The sequence below is a fragment of the Salmo salar genome, chromosome ssa14 (assembly GCF_905237065.1).
Source record: "Salmo salar chromosome ssa14, Ssal_v3.1, whole genome shotgun sequence".
Taxonomy (NCBI): domain Eukaryota; kingdom Metazoa; phylum Chordata; class Actinopteri; order Salmoniformes; family Salmonidae; genus Salmo; species Salmo salar.
In genome coordinates, this window is record NC_059455.1 from 62,192,882 (window position 1) to 62,213,360 (window position 20,479).

Genomic DNA, 20,479 nt, shown 5'->3' on the forward strand with positions numbered 1-20,479 from the left:
CCCTCACCCAGTATGAAATGGTCCGTTTACATACACTTAGGTTAGTCATTAAAACTCATTTTTCAACCACTCCACACATCTCTTGTTAACAAACTATAGTTTTGGCATGTCGGTTAGGACATCTACTTTGTGCATGACACAAGTAATGTTTCCAACAATTGTTTACAGACAGATTATTTCACTTATAAAAGCTTCTGATAGGCTAATTGATATCATTTGAGTCAATTGGAGGTGTAATTGTGGATGTATTTCAAGGACTACCTTCAAACTCAGTGCCTCTTTGCTTGACATCATGGGAAAATCCAAAGAAATCAGCCAAGACCTCAGCAAAAAGATTGTAGACCTCCACAAGTCTGGTTCATCCTTGGGAGCAATTTCCAAACACCTGAAGGTAGCACGTTCATCTGTACAAACACTATGGTACCACGCAGCCGTCATACCGCTCAGGAAGGAGACTCGTTCTGTCTCAGAGATGCACATACTTGTGCAAAAAGTGCAAATCAATCCCAGAACAACAGCAAAGGACCTTGTGAAGATGCTGGAGGAAAAGGGTACAATAGTATCTATATCCACACTAAAACGAGGCTTGCAAGCCGAAGAACACCATCCCAACCATGAAGCACGGGGGTGGCAGCATCATGTTGTGGGGGTGCTTTTGCTGCAGGAGGGACTGGTGGACTACACAAAATAGATGGCATCATGAGGCAGGAAAATTATGTGGATATATTGAAGCAACATCTCAAGACATCAGTCAGGAAGTTAAAGCTTGGTTGCAAATGGGTCTTTCAAAATGGACAATGACCCCAAGCATACTTCCAAAGTTGTGACAAAATGGCTTAAGGACAACAAAGTCAAGGTATTGGAGTGGCCATCAAAGCCCTGACCTCAATCCTATAGAAAATTTGTGGGCAGAACTGAAAAAGTATGTGTGAGCAAGGAGGCCGACAAACCTGACTCCGTTACACCAGCTCTGTCAGGAGGAATGGGCCAAAATTCACTTAACTTATTGTGGGAAACTTGTGGAAGGCTACCCAAAACATTTGACCCATGTTAAACAATTTAAAGGCAATGCTACCAAATACTAATTGAGTGTATGTAAACTCCTGACACACTGGGAATGTGATGAAAGAAATAAAGCTGAAATAAATCATTCTAATTTTCTGACATTTCACATTCTTAAAGTGGTGATCCTAACTAACCTAAGACAGGGAAGTCTTACTAGGATTAAATGTCAGGAATTGTGAAAAACTGAGTAAATTTACTTGGCTAAAGTGTATGTAAACTTCCGACTTTAGCTGTCGTACCCTGCCAAGACATATTGTATACCAGGAACACCCTAGGTGAAGTGTGTAAACAAACTTGACTCCTAACTGTAATGCTTTAAGCATTGAATGGTGTTTACTCTCACTACTAAATTGTAGATAATAGTGCCTTTTTCCACATTTTAGTTGTGTTAGACTGAATTTAAAATGGATACAATGTAGATTTTTTTTTTGTCACTGACCTACACACAATAGCCCATGAAGTCAAAGTGGAATTATGTTTTTAGAAATGTTCACAAATTAATTAAATTTGAAAGCTGAAATGTCAAGTATTCAATCCCTTTTATGGCAAGCCTAAATACGTTCTGGAGTTAAATGTGCTTAACAAGTCACATGGACTCTGTGTGCAATAATAGCGTTTAACATGATTTTTGAATGACTACCTCATCTCTGTACCCCACACATACTGTAAGGTTCCCCACACATCTGTAAGGTTCCTCAGTTGAGCAGTGAATTTAAAACACAGATTCAACCACAAAGACCAGGGAGGTTTTCCAATGCCTTGCAAAGAAGGGCAAAAAAAATATATATATAAATTACACTTTGGATGGTATATCAATACACCCAGTCACTATAAAGATAGTCATCCTTCCTAACTCAGTTGCTGGAGAGGAAGGAAACCGCTCAGGGATTTCACCATGAGGTCAATGGTCCCATTGAAACAGAGTTTAATGGCTGTGATAGAACTGAGGATGGGTCACCAACATTGTAGTTACTCCACAATAATAATCGAATTGATAGAGTGAAAAGGAAGCCTGTACAGAATAAAAATAATCCAAAACATGCATCCTGTTCGCCACAAGGCACTAAAGTAATATTGCAAAATGTGGCAAAGCAATTAACGTTTTGTCCTGAATACAAAGTGTTATCTTCGAGGGAAATCCAATATAACACTTTACTAAGGACCACTCCTATTTTCAAGGATAGTGGTGGTTGCATCATGTTATAGGTATGCTTGTCGTTAAGGACTGGGAAGTTTTTCATGATAAAAAAGAAACGGAATGGAGCTAAGCACAGGCAAAATCCAAGAGGAAACACCTGGTTGTCTGCTTCCCACCAGACACTGGGAGATGAATTCATGGCGCCAGAGAAGATGGTTGATGTTTTACATGCTCCTAACCAGGTTTTTTATTTTATTTTTTGTAACCTTTTAAATTTTTTTTTTTTAACTCATTCTGTACATAATATTGCTGCTACCGTCTCTTATGCCCAAAATAACTTCTGGACATCAGAACAGCGATCACTCCCTACAAACTGGCAAAAGCTTATTTTTTTTTCTTTAACGAGCCCGACGTACTGCTTTCCCGGGAACAGGCCCAAATCCCCATTTGCGTAAAGAGAAGACAGAGAAAAAGAGGATGGAGGTCAGGCTGCCTTCTGACACCGTACACAAACCGGCCGCGCGCCAACATGCACAAATTGATTTTGTCCCCCCCACACCAAACGCGGTCACGAAACGCAGGTTAAAATATCAAAACACACTCTGACCCAATTATATTAATTTGGGGACAGGTCAAAAGCATTAAACATTTATGGCAATTTAGCTTGCTAGCTAATTTGTCCTATTTATCTAGCTTGTTGTTGCTAGCTAATTTGTCCTGGGATATAAACATTGAGTTATTTTACCTGAAATACACAAGGTCCTCTACTCTGACAATTAATCCACACTTAAAACAGTCAACCGAATCGTTTCTAGTCATCTCTCATCCTTCCAGGCTTTTTCTTCTTTGGACTTCGTATGGCGATTGGCAGCTAACTTTCATAGTTACCACGACGACCGACCTCAGTTCATCTTTCAATATAACCAATGAGGAGATGGCACTTGGGTATCTGCTTCTATAAACTCATGAGGAGATGGGAGAGGCAGGACTTACACCGTGTTCAGCGTCACAAATAGAACTGACTTCTATTTTAGCGCTTGGCAACGCAGACACTCGTTGGTGCGTGTGAGCATCTTACCGATCCTCGACTTCAGCGATGTCATTTACAAAATAGCCTCCAATACCCTACTCAATAAACTGGATGCAGTCTATCACAGTGCCATCCGTTTTGTCACCAAAGCCCCATATACTACCCACCACTGCGACCTGTACGCTCTCGTTGGCTGGCCCTCGCTTCATACTCGTTGCCAAACCCACTGGCTCCAGGTCATCTACAAGACCCTGCTAGGTAAAGTCCCCCCTTATCTCAGTTCACTGGTCACCATAGCAGCACCCACCTGTAGCACGCGCTCCAGCAGGTATATCTCACTGGTCACCCCCAAAGACAATTCCTCCTTTGGCCGCCTTTCCTTCCAGTTCTCTGCTGCCAATGACTAGAACGAACTCCAAAAATCTCTGAAACTGGAAACACTTATCTCCCTCACTAGCTTTAAGCACCAGCTGTCAGAGCAGCTCACAGATCACTGCACCTGTACATAGCCCATCTATAATTTAGCCTTAACAACTACCACTTCCCCTACTGAATTTATTTATTTATTTTGCTCCTTTGCACCCCATTATTTCTGCTTTGCACTTTCTTCCACTACAAATCTACCATTCCAGTGTTTTACTTGCTATATTGTATTTACTTTGCCACCATGGCCTTTTTTGCCTTTACCTCCCTTATCTCACCTCACTTGCTCACATTGTATATAGACTTTATTTTTCTACTGTATTATTGACTGTTTTACTCCATGTTGTTGTATGTGTCGAACTGCTTTGCTTTATCTTGGCCAGGTCGCAATTGTACCTGGTGAAATAAAATAAAAATGGCTACCCAGACTATTTGCATTGTCCCTCCCCACCCCCTCTTTTACACCACTGATAATGTCTTATCTATGCATAGTCATTTTAACTACCTACATGTACATATTTTCTTGAATTACCGGTGTCCCCGCACATTGACTCTGTGCTGATACCCCCTGTATATAGTCTCGCTATTGTTATTTCACTGCTGCTCTTTACTTCCTTTTATTTCTTACTCATTTTTTAAACTGTATTGTTGGTTAGGGGCACGTAAGGAAGCATTTCACTGTAAGCTCTACACCTGTTCTATTCAACTTTCAGCAGTACAATAACCTAAAACACAGTACAATAACCTAAAACACAAAATCTATACTGGAGTTGCTTACCAAGACAGTGAATGTTCCTGAGGGGCCGAGTTAGTTTTGACTTATATCTGTTTGAAAATGGTTGTCAAGCAAGCGTCACCCAATTTGATAGAGCTTGAAGAATAACAGGAAAATATTGTACTTAGAGATTTACCCAGAAAGACTCACAGCTGTAATTACCGCCAAAGGTGACTAACATGTATTGACGGGCGTGAATACTTGTGTAAATGATATTTCTGTATTTAATTTTAAGTTGCCAAAAAGGTTAAACATGTTTTCATTATGGTGGCTCAAAGTGCATAACAAAAAGGGAGACAACGTGGAGATAAGGAATAACAAAATATTTATTAAACTAAAGTGAACTAAATATAATTAACAATTGTGTGTAGTCAGTAATCAGTAGTGTAAGTGAGTGGTTGCGTGCATAAATGTGATAATGAGCGGTGTTGAAAGGTGCTAACGCAAACAACCAAAAATGCCACAACCAAAATCTGTGTCTGCATGGAGAGAGTCTCCTCAATGAATGGGGAACGAGGTGCATTTACCTGGGACACACCCGAACCCAGGTGTGTCCCATTTCACTGACGACCCTCCCGGCTCCACCCACCGATATCCTATTAAGGAAAACGAGCAAAGAGAAAGAATTCGCTGAAAAGTGGCAGGTGCATTACGCAGGCCAAACTCATAGCCAAATTGGAGTACAGACCAGAGGGTGTAATAAAGGCAGAGATTTCACGTGCCCTACTCGTCAGTGGCACCTGCCAATAGCCCTTTAACAGGTCGAATTTGTTCAAACTTAGCTGCTCCGACTTGATCAATGCAGTCCTCTATCCGAGGAAGCGGAAATGAATCTGGCTTAGTGACACTTTACCTTACGGTAGTCCGTACAAAATCTGTTTGTCCCATCCAGTTTACTGACCAAGATACAGGGAGAAGCCCAACTGGAGAAAGAAGGCTCTGCCATCTCACTCTCCAGCATGTACCTGACCTCAGCATCCAGACAACGCAGTTTCTCTGCAGAAACTCTATAGAACCGCTGACAAATGGGGTCAGCATCTCCAACGTCAATATCGTGTTCTATTAAGTTTTCAGATACACCTACATGTACAAACCTGGAAATCTCAGAATCAGACCTATCATCTCTTCCCGCCCATCAACGGGTAGATGAGCGAGAAGGCTGTCTAAAATATCCAGTGTCTGAATTTTTTTAATCTACCCTGCAATCGTCAGGACCAGGACCATCTTCCTCCGCATGCACGGACCTAGCATGACAAGAACCCAGCGAAATAACGGTATCGGCCAAAAGAACAGGTTTACTGTCCTCTGTAGAGTCCCACTGTTCAGCCTCAGAGAAACGTGCATAATAGGGTTAACTAATTTACATGGCACAGTCAGTGTTTTTTTTCTCCGTTCTGGAGTGGCAACAAGATTGTTTTGCTCAGTGCACTGGCTCACAACAGTATATGGACCTTGAAACTTGGCTTGAAAAGGAGAAGCAACAATTGGCAGCAGAGCAAGAACCTGGTCACCTGCACTAATGGACTAAAGTGACGAGGTTCAGTTCGCCAATCAAATATGCCCTTCATCCTCTCCTGTGAAGATGATAGCTTCTCTTTAGCCATTTCACCAGTGGCGTACAGGCGTCGCCGGAAATCACACACAAGATAACAAGGACTGAGGTGGCTCTGAAGACTTCCAGTCATCCTGGAGAACAGATAGAAGTCCACATACCCTATGTCCAAACACAAGGTCATTTGGACTGAAACCCGTACTCTCATGTGAAACCTCCCTAGCGGCTAACAGTAATCAAGGCAACCCCTCATCCCAATCCTTATTCATCTCAGTACAATAAGCTCTCAAAGACTTAAGTGTTTGATGGAAACGTTCCAGTGCTCCTTGACTTTGCGTGTGATAGGCTGTAGACAAATTGTGTTTAATATGGAGCTGTTGGGAGAACCTGACCAAACAGATTGGAGGTGAAATTAGATCCTTGATCACACTGAATTACCTTAGTTTCTCACGGTTTGGAATCCCTGAGTCAAAGCTTTTAGCACAGACTTAGTCGTGATAGACTGGAGAGGATAGGCAGCAGGAAACCTAGTGGTCTGACATCACTGTGAACAGGTAACTACTACCCTTTTCAGAACAAGGCAGAGGACCAACAGTCAATCAGAGACTCAAAAGGTTGGCTGAGTACAGGAATAGGAAACAGTGGTACAGGCTTGATTAGGTTTACCAGTTCATTGACAGGTGTGACAAGTTGATGAACTCAGACACATCCCTCTTTAACCTAGGCCAAAAGAAATGTCTTAGTATACAGTTGTAGGTTTTCGTCACACCCATATGTCCAGCAACGTCGTTGTGGGAAGTTGTCAACACCAACTCACGAAGCTTAACTGGTACCACAACCTGACTAATCGCCTCCCCAAAAAACAACTACCATGAGACACCCACTTTCTCATCAGGACATCCTCTTGGAGAAAATAGCCATGGGTGACATCTCCCAATTGTTCCACCGGTACAATTTGGTCACGCAACTGTTCTAATGTGGGGTCAGTCCATTGCGCATTGATTAGATGGGGGCGGGATACAGATAACAGGGAAAGCAGTGACAGACTTCTTTGTGGTATTCTCGTTAGCCGGTGCAGTGACCAGGTCGCCACAGCTCATAGAACGCGTCACTGCACACGCAGAGAACACCTCTGGGAAACTCTGCGCACTCTCATCAGGAATCCCTACAAATGACAGCTTAGCGGAAACCACTAGAGATGGAAACACGACAGGCCATACACGCTCACCAGCCATGTTATTCAAAAGGATAACGTCGATACCCTCAATAGGCAACGAAGGACGCACCCCCACAACAACCTCACCTTTCACCAGTCCACAATCCAACATCAGTTTATGCAATGGAACTGACAGAGTTTAAACCTATTCCCCTAATTAGAACACTATTTTCCGAATCAGTCTCAGCAGAGAAGGGTAACGCAGACTCCAACACAAACAATTCAGAAGCACCTGTGTCTCAGGATTTTCACTGGCACTAGGTCCTTAATTCCTAACAGACACAAAACCCTCTAATGAAAGGTAAATGGTCTGGGTCAATATGGACTTTCACGTCCCTGGGCATGAGACAATGTGTCAGGAGTGAACTGATGTGGAACAGGCGCAGCTGGCGCCGTAGGCTTAGATTTAACATAAGCACAAGTACTGAATTTACCGGACATTCGTTTTTACAATGACCCGAACCTTGACAGTAGTGACACACTTGACCAAAGTCAGCTTTACCACGGGAGTCAGGCTCAACCCTAGTTGAATGAAACTCTGCCCGTGAACCAGAGTATCTCGGTGAGCGAGGCCCAAATCTCTCCGAACACCCCCACTCACTCCGAATACGGGGCTCTGCAAAGACACTTTTGTGAGTCAAAACATACTCGTCCGCCAAAACCGCAGCTTCAGCGACAGTCTTTACGTTTCGTTCGTTAATGTACGTGGCTATACAAACAGGGGTTGTGTCCTTAAATTGCTCTAGCATAATCAGATCACACAGCCCTTAAAGTCATAACTGCAGAGGAGGAACACCAGCAATTAAACTGAAGATAATTCTCGTGCAAACTCAACATGAGTCTGTTTATCATCCCTTTTTAAAGTTCTAAATCGTTGGCGGTAAGCCTCAGGAACCAATTCGTAAATCTGTAACACAGCCGGTTTAACCTTATCATAACTGACACTGTCGGCTACACTAAGAGCTGAATATGCTTCCTGCGCTTTACCAGTCAACACACACTGCAACATTAAAGTGTGGTCAGAATCAGGCCAACTCCTACCATCGACAACACACTCAACGAAAAGTATGTCTCAGGGTCCTTTTCATTAAATTTAGGCAACAACCGTAAGTTCCCAACAATATCAAATGTGTCCCGGACACGACCAAAAGAGGAGCGACCTCTAGGTACATCTGGGTCACCTTCCCAGAGCAAACTCTCCCCTGAGAGCTTTCCTTTCCTAACCAGCTCTAGCTGCTCTTGTTGCAGCTTGATTTTTTAGCACGCTCCAAATCCTGTTTAAATGCCATTTTATTTTTCATACTCTACACGATCATGCTCTAGCTTCTCACGATCATGCTCTAGCTGTAACGAAGCAGTTCATTCTGCTGTTCAAAAAGAAGACTACTAGGGCTAACAGATGGAGTGGCCATTGTGACCTTACGGGGAGACGGCGAGTCCTCAGCAGAGGCTGCCCCAGTGGTAACTTCAAGAATACCACTCTCCATCAGATTGGCCTTCAATATTAACCTAATAGAATTTTAGACCTTGATCACTAATTTAAACCTGGTAGTGTTCAGCAACCTTCAACAGCTGTTCTTTAGTACATAATTCTAACAGTTCCTCTGATGGAAAGCGAATGAACTCGTCTACGTAAGACACCATAGTCACAAGAAACTACAACAACAACAAAAATCTTTCCCTCTGCTGAGCACACCAGACCACAATCACACTGGGCACCACAGAAGAGCGATGAGATATGGAGCTTTCCCAAAACCTACAGTAACTCAACCCTGGTCTTCGTGCGGATTTGCGGTGGGTAATTACGCACTGTAGCCCACTGGCAAGGAAATAAACCACCCAGCACACTGGCAGATTCTCCCAAGTCACAGATGTGTCCCTGAGACAACTGCTCAGTCGAGACACCACACAAAAATAACCATGCCCAAAATATTCCAAAGTGAAACACATCGCTAAGCCTAACAGAGGAAAAAAGGCTATAGTTCCGGGTAGCTAGTGTCACTACCCTACCCAAATCTCCCACTGAGGTACACAGCCGATTGTACTCACCTCAGACTGATGTCCCAATAGCGAGTAGAACAAGAGTCTCCAGCCCTGGCAGGGGCCTGGAAACTAACCAATGTACTTTCTCCAACGCAGCACACAACCAACTATCCACTGCAGTGGCAAGTTTACCAAACAAACAAAGGCAACCAGTATTGGGCACCAAACATTACAACTCAAACAAGCTGTAACAAAAGGATGCAAACAAAGCATCTGCAGAGTTTAACATTAACTCCACATTTTCTCCCAAACACAACACACATACTTGTAAGCCAAACGACACTAGTGTTAGTCCTTCATAATTCAACAAAGTGCTACAGTGGGTGGAAAAAGTATTTGATCCCCTGCTGATTTTGTACGTTTGCCCACTGACAAAAAAAGGATCAGTCTATAATTTTAATGGTAGGTTTATTTGAACAGTGAGAGACAGAATAACAACAAAAATATCCAGAAAAACGCATGACAAAAATGTTATAAATTGATTTGCATTTTAATGAGGGAAATAAGTATTTGACCCCCTCTCAATCAGAAAGATTTCTGGCTCCCAGGTGTCTTTTATACAGGTAACGAGCTGAGATTAGGAGCACACTCTTAAAGGGAGTGCTCCTAACCGCAGCTTGTTACCTGTAAAAAAGACACCTGTCCACAGAAGCAATCAATCAGATTCCAAGCTCTCCACCATGGCCAAGACCAAAGAGCTCTCCAAGGATGTCAGGGACAAGATTGTAGACCTACACAAGGCTGGAATGGTCTACAAGACCATCGCCAAGCAGCTTGGTGAGAAGGTGACAACAGTTGGTGCGATTATTCGCAAATGGAAGAAACACAAAAGGACTGTCAATATCCCTCGGCCTGGGGCTCCATGCAAGATCTCACCTCGTGGAGTTGCAATGATCATGAGAACGGTGAGGAATCAGCCCAGAACTACACGGGAGGATCTTGTCAATGATCTAAAGGCAGCTGGGACCATAGTCACCAAGAAAACAATTGGTAACACACTACGCCGTGAAGGACTGAAATCCTGCAGCGCCCTGCTCAAGAATACATATACAGGCCCGTCTGAAGTCTGCCAATGAATAGCTGAATGACTCAGAGGACAACTGGTGAAAGTGTTGTGGTCAGATGAGACCAAAATGGAGCTCTTTGACATCAACTCAACGTGTTTGGAAGAGGAGGAATGCTGCCTATGACCCCAAGAACACCATCTCCACCGTCAAACATGGAGGTGGAAACATTATGCTTTGGGGGTGTTTTTCTGCTAAGGGAACAGGACAACTTCACCGCATCAAAGGGACGATGGACGGGGCCATGTACCGTCAAATCTTGGGTGAAAACCTCCTTCCCTTAGCCAGGGCATTGAAAATGGGTCGTGGATGGGTATTCCAACATGACAATGACCCAAAACACACGGTCAAGGCAACAAAGGAGTGGCTCAAGAAGAAGCACATTAAGGTCCTGGAGTGGCCTAGCCAGTCTCCAGACCTTAATCCCATAGAAAATCTGTGGAGGGAGCTGAAGGTTCGAGTTGCCAAACGTCAGCCTCGAAACATTAATGACTTGGAGAAGATCTGCAAAGAGGAGTGGGACAAAATCCCTCCTGAGATGTGTGCAAACCTGGTGACCAACTACAAGAAATGTCTGACCTCTGTGATTGCCAACAAGTTCAAATAAACCTATTATTAAAATTATAGACATAATTTCTTTGTAAGTGGGCAAACGTACAAAATCAGCAGGGGATCAAATACTTTTTTCCCCCACTGTATATGCCAAAATGTCTAGGAACCAACCTCTGTGATCCTGGATGAGCCCCCACTTGTCATGAACCAGCATATAAAGGGAGACAACGTGGAGATAAGGAATAACAAAATGTATTTAACTAAAGTAAACTAAATATAATTAACAATGGTGTGTGTAATCAGTAGTATAAGTGAGTAGTTGCGTGCATAAATGTGATAATGAGGGGTGTTGCAAGGTGCCATCAAAAACAAACACAAAAATGCCACAACCAAAATCTGTGTCTGCATGGAGAGCGTCTCCTCAATGAATGGGGAACGAGGTGCATTTATCCCGGGACACACCCGAACCCAGGTGTGTCCCATTTCACTGACGACCCTCCCGGCTCCGCCCACCGACATCCTATTAAGGAAAACAAGCAAAGAGAAAAAATTTGGCAGACAGAGTGGGAGGGTCGTCACAATGGGGGTATGGGTAGATGGGTGAGGGGAAAAAATATATTTCATACATTTTTAATTCAGGCTCTAACACAACAAAATGTGGAATAATTCAAGGGATATGAATACTTTCTGAAGGCACTGTATTTCATGTCAATACTCTTGTAAATTGTATTGTAGTTTATGATTTTAACCCAAAATTTTCCTCTCAGTGTTTTATGGAGGACTCTGATGAGCTTTGGCAACGCCACTGCCAGCGGGACTTCAAGCGTGAGGCGCCCCAGGAGTACGAATCATGGCGGGAGATGTACCTGCGGAAACATGACGAGCGGGAGGAGCGCCTGCGCAAGCTCACCCAAAACATCAGCTCTGCCCATGCCAACAAGCCCAAAGGTTCTCTAAGTCCTATCTATGAGCTGGATCCTACTATACAGTAGTTATTACTAGGAGTTATTTCATCCATGAAAGTGTACCGAGGGTGTTTATTTTGAGTGAGCATATGTGTGTGTATATATATAGTACCAGTCAAAAGTTTGGACACCTACTCATTCCAGGGTTTTTCTTTATTTTTACTATTTTCTACATTGTAGAATAATAGTGATGGCATCAAAACTATTAAATAACACATATGGAATCATGTAGTAAGCAAAAAAGTGTTAAACAAATCTAAATATATTTTGAGATTTTAAGGGTAGCCACCCTTTTCTTTTGATAGCTTTGCACACTTGGCATTCCCTCAACCAGCTTCATGAGGTAGTCACATGGAATGCATTTCAATTAACAGGTGTGCCTTGTTAATTAGTGGAATTTCTTTCCTTCTTAATGTGTTTGAGCCAATCAGTAGGGGTGGTATACAGAAGATAGCCCTATTTGGTAAAAGACCATGTCCATATTATGGCAAGAACAGCGCAAATAAGCAAAGAGAAACAACAGTCCATCATTACTTTAAGACATGAAGGTCAGTCAATCCAGAAAACTGCAAGAACTTTGCTAGTTTCTTCAGGTGCAGTCGCAAAAACCATCAAGCGCTATGATGAAACAGGCTTTCATGAGGACTGCCACAGGAAAGGAGACCCAGAGTTACCTCTGCGTCTCACGCAGATAAGGTCATTAGAGTTACCAGCCTCAGCAATTTTTGCCCAAATAAATGCTTGACAGAATTCAAGTAACAGACACATCAACTGTTCAGAGGAGACTGTGTTAATCAGGCCTTCATGGTCAAATTTCTGCAAAGAAACCACTACTAAAGGACACCAATAATAAGAAGAGACTTGATTGGGCCAAGAAACACGAGCAATGGAGATGAGACCGGTGGAAGTCTGTCCTTTGGTCTGTGTCCACATTTGAGATTTTTGATTCTAACCTCTGTGTCTTTGTGAGACGCAGAGTAGGTGAACGGATATTATGTTTCACTATATTGGATCACTGTAATATATTGATATCACTCTGCGGCGGAGGGATACATCCGAGGTGAGGATTTACTCCAGTGTACACCTGTATCACGGCTGGGGCCCGCCCCTATAGACCCCATGGCCGCGACACGTTCTTTTTCATTTTCTCAGTGGATGTCCGTGTGGTTTGAGGTACAAACTTTCTGCGGTTTGCTTGGTAAGTCACTGGTAAGTGTAATATCTTGCATGGAAGTGCTCCACTCGCTGCACTCGTTTGATCTGTATCTTCCGCCCGTGGTTTGTCGTACTTGTGTTTCGTTAGCGTTACACTACAATTCCGTGTGCATCCATTAGTATGGTGGCTCTTGCTGCCACAAACTGTAATTTACCGAACACAACTTGCCCACTGGCTTGTTCTATGTGTGTGTTGTGAATTGCTTTAACATGCTACTCCCTGTGCTGTATGTTTGGATTCGCTGCTAATTACCTTGCAAGTTTTTTTTCTTTTCTTGTTCTTTCCCCTGCAGAGTGTAAGAGTATTGTGGTGGGCTTTCCATTACATTGAGACATTAACTTTGGAGTTCTTTAACCTCTTGGGGCTAGGTGGGACGCTAGCGTGCCACCTGTGGTGCACTCCATCAACAGCAGGTGCATTTCAAGAGCGGCAAATTTGAATCCAAATAAATGTCAAAATTCAAATTTTTCAAAAATACAACTATGTTACACCATTTGAAAGATAAACATCTCCTTAATCTAACCACGTTTTACGATTTCAAAAAGGTTTTACGGCGAAAGCATAAATTTAGAGTATGTTAGGACAGTACATTTACAAGAGTTGTGTGTAATGTTTTGTCAAGTCAAAGACAGGGTCACCAAAACCATAAAACCAGCTAAAATGATACACTAACCTTTTACAATCTCCATCAGATGACACTCCTAGGACATTATGTTAGACAATGCATGCATTTTTAGTTCTATCAAGTTCATATTTATATACAAAAACAGCGTTTTACTATGGCATTGATGTTGAGGAAATCGTTTCCCTCCAATAACCGGCAGTCAAGTCAGCGTCACAAATTAAATAATTAAAATTAGAAAACATTGGTAAAATATTATATTGTCATTTAAAGAATTATAGATTTACATCTTTTGAACGCAATCAACTTGCCAGATTTAAAAATAACCTTACTGGGAAATCACACTTTGCAATAATCTGAGCACTGTGCCCAGAAAAATACGCGTTGCGATACAGACTAGACGTCATGTTGGGGAGATCTAAAATCGAAAATACTATGTAAATAATCCATTACCTTTGATTCTCTTCATCAGATGTCACTTCCAGGTATCACAGGTCCATAACGAATGTAGTTTTGTTCAAAAAAGCTCATCATTTATGTCCAAAAATCTCCGTCTCGTTAGCACATGATGTAAGCCAGCCGGACTTCTCGTCATGAACGAGGGGAAAAAATATATTTCCGTTCGTTCAAACATGTCAAACGTTGTATAGCATAAATCATTAGGGCCTTTTTTAACCAGAACATGAATAATATTCAAGGTGGACGAATGCATAGCCTTTTATAACGTATTGGAACGAGGGTACCCAACATGAAGTAGCGCGCCAGGTGTCTAATGGGACATCACCGTTCCATGGCTCTTGTTCGGTCAGATCTCCCTCCAGAAGACTCAAAACACTTTGTAAAGGCTGGTGACATCTAGTGGAAGCAATAGGAAGTGCCAAAATATTCCTAAACCCCTGTGTTTTTCAATGGGATAGGTTTAAAATCAATACAACACATCAGGTATCCACTTCCTGTCAGAAAATGTCTCAGGGTTTTGCCTGCCAAATGAGTTCTGTTATACTCACAGACACCATTCAAACAGTTTTGGAAACTTTAGAGTGTTTTCTATCCATATATAATAAGTATATGCATATTCTAGTTACTGGGTAGGATTAGTAACCAGATTAAATCGGGTACATTTTTTTTATCCAGACGTGCAAATGCTGCCCCCTAGACCCAACAGGTTAACGGAGTTACTCCATCATATGATGCTGTTTTTACTGCTTCCATATTAAACCAGCTAGGTAATATTGCAGTTGGCGTAAAACAAATAAATAAAATCCATTACCTGGTTGCTGTTTTTTTTTTTTTTTTTTTCTGCCTGTTTTTCCCACACTGGTCTTCCCAGTTTTTTTTTTCTTCCAGATATACTGGGTAATTTATCTCTCACCGGGTTCCTATTCCTTCAAGCGGGTCATGACATAAGCTCTCCCAGGGCGTCAGACCCCTGCTTCGTGGCCTTGTAGGCTTGGCTGAGCTTATGTTTTCCCTCTGTGACAGGTGTGATGGTGGCATCCCCCCTGGGGATCCGCATACCTCGTGTATGCACTGCCTGGGTTCGAGTCATGCGGAGAGGGTGGTGGAGTACCCTACTGGATGCCTATTGTGTGGTGTTCTCAGAGGCCATGTGCGAGTGGTTCGGCCAGGCTAAGGCTGGGGACGAGCTCCCTCAGGAGTGGTGCGCCAGCAAGCTGTTAATCCCTCTCCTGGGCACAGTACCCATCCCAGAAAGCGTGGCCGGAGCCACCACAGGCGGAGCCCATCTGCTGCCAGTCCTGGATGGGGGCAGGAGTCAGACCGCTGGGACTACCTTGAACGGAGGGCGCATGCCCTGCGTCAGGAGGTTGATAGGCTGTTCCTGGGGAACGATGCTGGCACTGTTCACCACCGTGAGCGGGGCTGACAGGCCATCAGAAGCCGGCAGCGGGGATTCATCACCCCCAGCGGCTCGAGAGGCTATGAGGAACCTACTCACTCGGGTAGCCACTGTACTGGACATCAAACTAGTGGATAGTGATGACTCTCCATCTCTGCTGAGTTCTGCGAGGCCTTGCAGAAGAGCTGGGCCTCTGTCAGAGGGTGTTTCTGACTCACAGCAGAGACTGGACCATGGAGTTATGTTTGCAGGCGCAGAGTCATTCGGCCTCTGGGAGTACCCGATCATTGACACCATGATAGCTGCCATGGTCCTCCCGCACCGGGAGTTATAGGACTGAAGCCGGGACCATCCAGAGTCTTTGATGCAGACTTGAAAGCCACATATTGGTCCCTCTGCTTTCTTGGCCGCCCTACCAACTGCCTTACCACGCAGCTGCAGGCCTACCTGCATTCTCTGTTGCCCCGGCTGCAGGAGGGCACAGAGGAGCTCCTTCGGGAAGCAATGGAGGTGTCTTGCCTGCTTTCCCTGCTCCAGAGGGATGTGGCCCACGCCAACGGACGGGCAATGGCGCAAGTGGTTACCTCCCGTCGCCATCTCTGGCTGGCCCAATCCCGTCTGCCAGCTGCTCTCCAGAGCACGTTTGCCACTCTCCCCATCACCCCAGCGCTGACGTTGGGCCTAGGGGTTGATGACATTCTGGAACAGACCAATAAGGTTCGTAGGGATCGGGAGACCCCGAGACGGTTCATGCCGCCGCCCCGGGTCCAAGGCAGACGGACCGTCACCTTGGACCCGGGAGAAGCGGCCGTGGGAGGAGGGTGTGGAGTGCCCCTGGGTGTTGTCCAGAATGCTTGAGGGGTACCGACTCCAATTCCGGTGCCGGCCCCCGTTTTTCAGGGGCCTTTGTGTCACTACGGTCCGCAGGATCGAGACATCAGAACAGCTAGGTGGGTTCTACTCCACTTATTTTGTGGTCCCAAAAAGAGACGGAGGGTTTTGACCGATTCTGGACCTCAGCAACCTCAATGGGTATTTTAAGGTACTGAGGTTCCACATGCTGTCCCCAGCCCATGTGTTGCAGGCTGTGTCCAGGGACCAGTGGTTTGTGACGCTGGACCTGAGGGATGCGTACTTCCATGTTCCTGTTCACCCAGCTCATTGGCAGTACCTCCGATTCGCTTTCGAAGGGACGGCTTACGAATTCATGGTTCTTTCCTTCGGCCTCTCCTTGGCAACCCGCACTTTCACAAAGTGCATGGACGCTGTCCTGGCACCTCTCACGTCCCGAGGATTTTTGATCCTTAATTACCTGGACAATTGGCTGATTTGTGCCCCGAACAGGACCCAGGTCCTGTCAGAGACATGCTCCTGACCCACATCGGCAGGCTGGGCATTACTGTAAACAACAAGAAGAGTCGTCTGACTCCCACCCAGAGGGTGGCCTTCATTGGCATGGAACTGGACTCAGTCCTCATGAGAGCACTCCTGCCCATCAGAAGGGTTCAGGTGATCTTATCTTGCCTCGACCACTTTCGGCAGGGGCGGGTGGTATCCGCCCTGACCTGCCAATGCCTGTTGGGCTTGCTGATGGTGGCCTCTTCAACAATGGTTCAACTCTCACCGGCTGCACCCAAAGCACCACCCTCACCGCCAGCTGCGGGTGACCGCACAGTGCCTCAGGGCATTGTTGAGGTGGCGCTGTCGCTCCTTTCTCTCAGGTAGGGTGGAGATGCTGAGGATGTGCAGCTGTTGGCTACCCCCTTGGAGCGGCAGGCACATCAATGCACTACAGCTATACTGCTGGCCCTGTGGTCTTTCCTTCCACATCTGAAGGGAAGACCTGTCCTGGTGAGAATGGACAACACCACAGTGGTGGCTTACATCAACCATCAGGGTGGACTGAGGTCCCACCGCCTCCATCTTATGGCACGGAGCTCCTTCTCTGGGCTCAGGGATGTCTAGCATCTCTATGTGCAACGCACGTACCTGGCATCCTGAATGTGGCTGTGGATATGTTCTCGAGGAAGGGCCTGCCACATTGGGACTGGAGCCTACATCCCCAGGTGGTGCAGCACCTGTGTGACAAGTTCGGGAGGGCACAGGTGGACCTGTTTGCCTCCTTGGACAATACATACTGCCCCCTGTAGTACTCCATGTCAGAGCCACCAAGGCCTCTGGGCATGGATGCTCTGGCTCATGATTGGCCAGGGCTGGAGCTTTTACACATTCCCCCCTTTTCCCCTGATCCAGGCTGTGCTGGATGGGACCAGGATGGTGGAGAATCGTCTGCTGCTGTTGGCCGCATACTGGCCCAGATGACCCTGGTTCAGCCTTCTCCTGTCCCTGTTGTTTGGGACACCTTGGCAACTGCCCCTGAGACCCAACCTGCTGTCTCAGGCCGGGGGAACTCTGTGGTATCCGAGACCGCACCGCCTCAGTCTGTGGGCTTAGCCACTGAACGGCACCAATGGTCCATGTTAGGACTACAGGAGGGCGTAATGAACACCATGCAGAGCGCAAGGGCACAACCGCGGCATACCAGTTGCGCTGGCGGTTGTTCTGCTTTTGGTGCACTGGTAATGAGGTTGTGCCTGAGTCATGCGGGGTGCTGTGTGTCCTCCAATACCTGCAGTCTCGCTTGGAAGAGGGCTTTGCAGCCTCTACACTGAGAAAGCATTTGGCTACTGTAGCTGCCTGCCATGTGGGGTGGATGGACAAGCCAGTGGGGCACCATCCCTTGGTCTCCAGGTTTATGAAGTGGGTTCGTCGCCTGCATCCAGCTAGGACCCGCTCAATGCCGAGCTGGGATCTGGTCTTGGCAGCTTTGGCAAAGCCTCCTTTCGAACCGTTGGGAGTCTGCCCTCCTGAAACACTTCTCTATGATGGTGGCTTTCTTGGGTAAGCTCCATGCTCTTTCGGTACGTTCTTAGTGCTACCGGATGGACCCCGGTGGGAGGAGTATATCTCTCCACCCCAACCCTTCATTCCTCCCGAAGGTTCTATCAGACAGGCATGTGAACATCCCTTTTATCCTGTCTGCTTATGACCCCCCCCCGGCAGTGGCGGGAGTCTAGGCCTCACTCTGGCATGCTTTGCCCTGTGCGGGCACTGGCTGCCTATGTGGAGCGGACACGGTCAGTGAGAACAACAGACCAGCTCTTTGTCTGCTATGGTGAGAGAGTCCTGGGGGCTGGGCTCTCAAAGCAGAGGCTCTCTCACTGGATCGTGGACACGATTACGACAGCATACCGACTGGCTGGCAAGCCAGTGCTGGGATCTGTGGTGGCACATTCAACGTGAGGTGTGGCTATGTCCTGGGCTCTACTGAGAGGAGTGTCCTCATGATATCTGTGCTGCGGCCAGCTGTGCTTCCTTTTGCACCTTTGTTAGGTGCTATCGGGTAAATATGGCACCTCCCCCTGCGGTTGGTTCAGCGGTCCTGGGCGTCGCCTTCCCTTCCGGGGACTGTGCCAGGACCCCCCCCCCTTCCACATTGACGGCCCCTGCATCTCGGTCCCGCGCTAGGACTTCGCTGCTGGCTGGCCAGGTCCCTCTAGCACCAGCTAAATCTGGTACGGGTATACCAATGTATTAGAGTGATCCAATATAGTGAAACATAACGAAGGTTACGTGAGCTATATGGATCACTCCAATCCTCTACAGTGCTAGAGGTGCTTCTAAAATGATTTGGAGAACGTCTGTCGCGGCCATGGGGTCTGTATATATAGGGGCAGACTCCAGCCGTGATACATGTGTACACGGGAGTAAATCTGTAAATCCTCACCTCGGATGTATCCCTCCGCCGCGGAGTAATACCAATAAATTGGAGTGATCCACATAGCTCACATAACCGTGGTTACATACGTAACCTTTGATCTCCGCATGTGTGGTTCCGTCCTTGAAGCATGGAGGAGGTGTCATGGTGTGGAGATGTTTTGCTGGTAACACTGTCTGTGATTTATTTAGAATTCAAGGCACACTTAACCAGCATGGCTATGCCAGCATTCTGCAGTGATAGGCCAGTCCCACTAAGCGCAAAGCAGATGGGATATCATTTGTTTTTCAACAGGACAATGACCCAACAATCCTCCAGGCTGTGTTAGGGCTATTTGACCAAGAAGGAGAGCGATGGAGTGCTGCATCAGATGACCTGTCCTCCACAATCACCCGACCTCAACTCAATTGAGATGATTTGGGATGAGTTGGACCGCAGAGTGAAGGAAAAGCAGCCAAAAAGTGCTTAGCAAATGTGGGGACTCCTTCCAGACTGTTGGAAAAGCATTCCAGGTGAAGCGGGTTGAGAGAATGCCAAGAGTGTGCAAAGCTGTCATCAAGGCAAAGGTTGGCTACTTTGAAGAATATAAAATATACACTGCTCAAAAAAATAGGTTAGGAAGCAACACTGATTGACAATAAATTTCACATGCTGTTGTGCAAATGGAATAGACAACAGGTGGAAATTATAGGCAATTAGCAAGACACCCCCAATAAAGGAGTGGTTCTGCAGGTGGGGACCACAGACCACTTCTCAGTTCCTATGCTTCCTGGCTGATGTTTTGGTCACTTTTGAATGCTGGCAGTGCTTTCACTATAGTGGTAGTATGAGACGGAGTCTACAACCCACACAAGTGGCTCAGGTAGTGCAGCTCATCCAGGATGGCACATCAATGCGAGCTGTGGCAAGAAGGTTTGCTGTGTCTGTCAGCGTAGTGTCCAGAGCATGGAGGCGCTACCAGGAGACAGGCCAGTACATCAGGAGACGTGGAGGAAGCCGTAGGAGGGCAACAAGCCAGCAGTAGGACTGCTACCTCCGCCTTTGTGCAAGGAGGAGCAGGAGAAGCACTGCCAGAGCCCTGCAAAATGACCTCCAGCATGCCACAAATGTGCATGTGTCTGCTCAAACGGTCAGAAACAGACTCCATGAGGGTGGTATGAGGGCCCGACGTCCACAGGTGGG

At 45.8% G+C, this 20,479-nt stretch overlaps 1 protein-coding gene across 1 annotated transcript in view; it reads left to right on the forward strand.

Annotated features, from left to right (window-relative positions):
• Positions 1 to 20,479, forward strand: part of LOC106570026 (elongin-A) — a 34,923-nt gene that overhangs the window by 4,801 nt on the left and 9,643 nt on the right. The window contains exon 9 of the mRNA XM_014141916.2: positions 11,626 to 11,806. Within this exon, the coding sequence (XP_013997391.1) occupies positions 11,626 to 11,806 (181 nt within the window). The remainder of the gene's footprint in view (positions 1 to 11,625; positions 11,807 to 20,479) is intronic.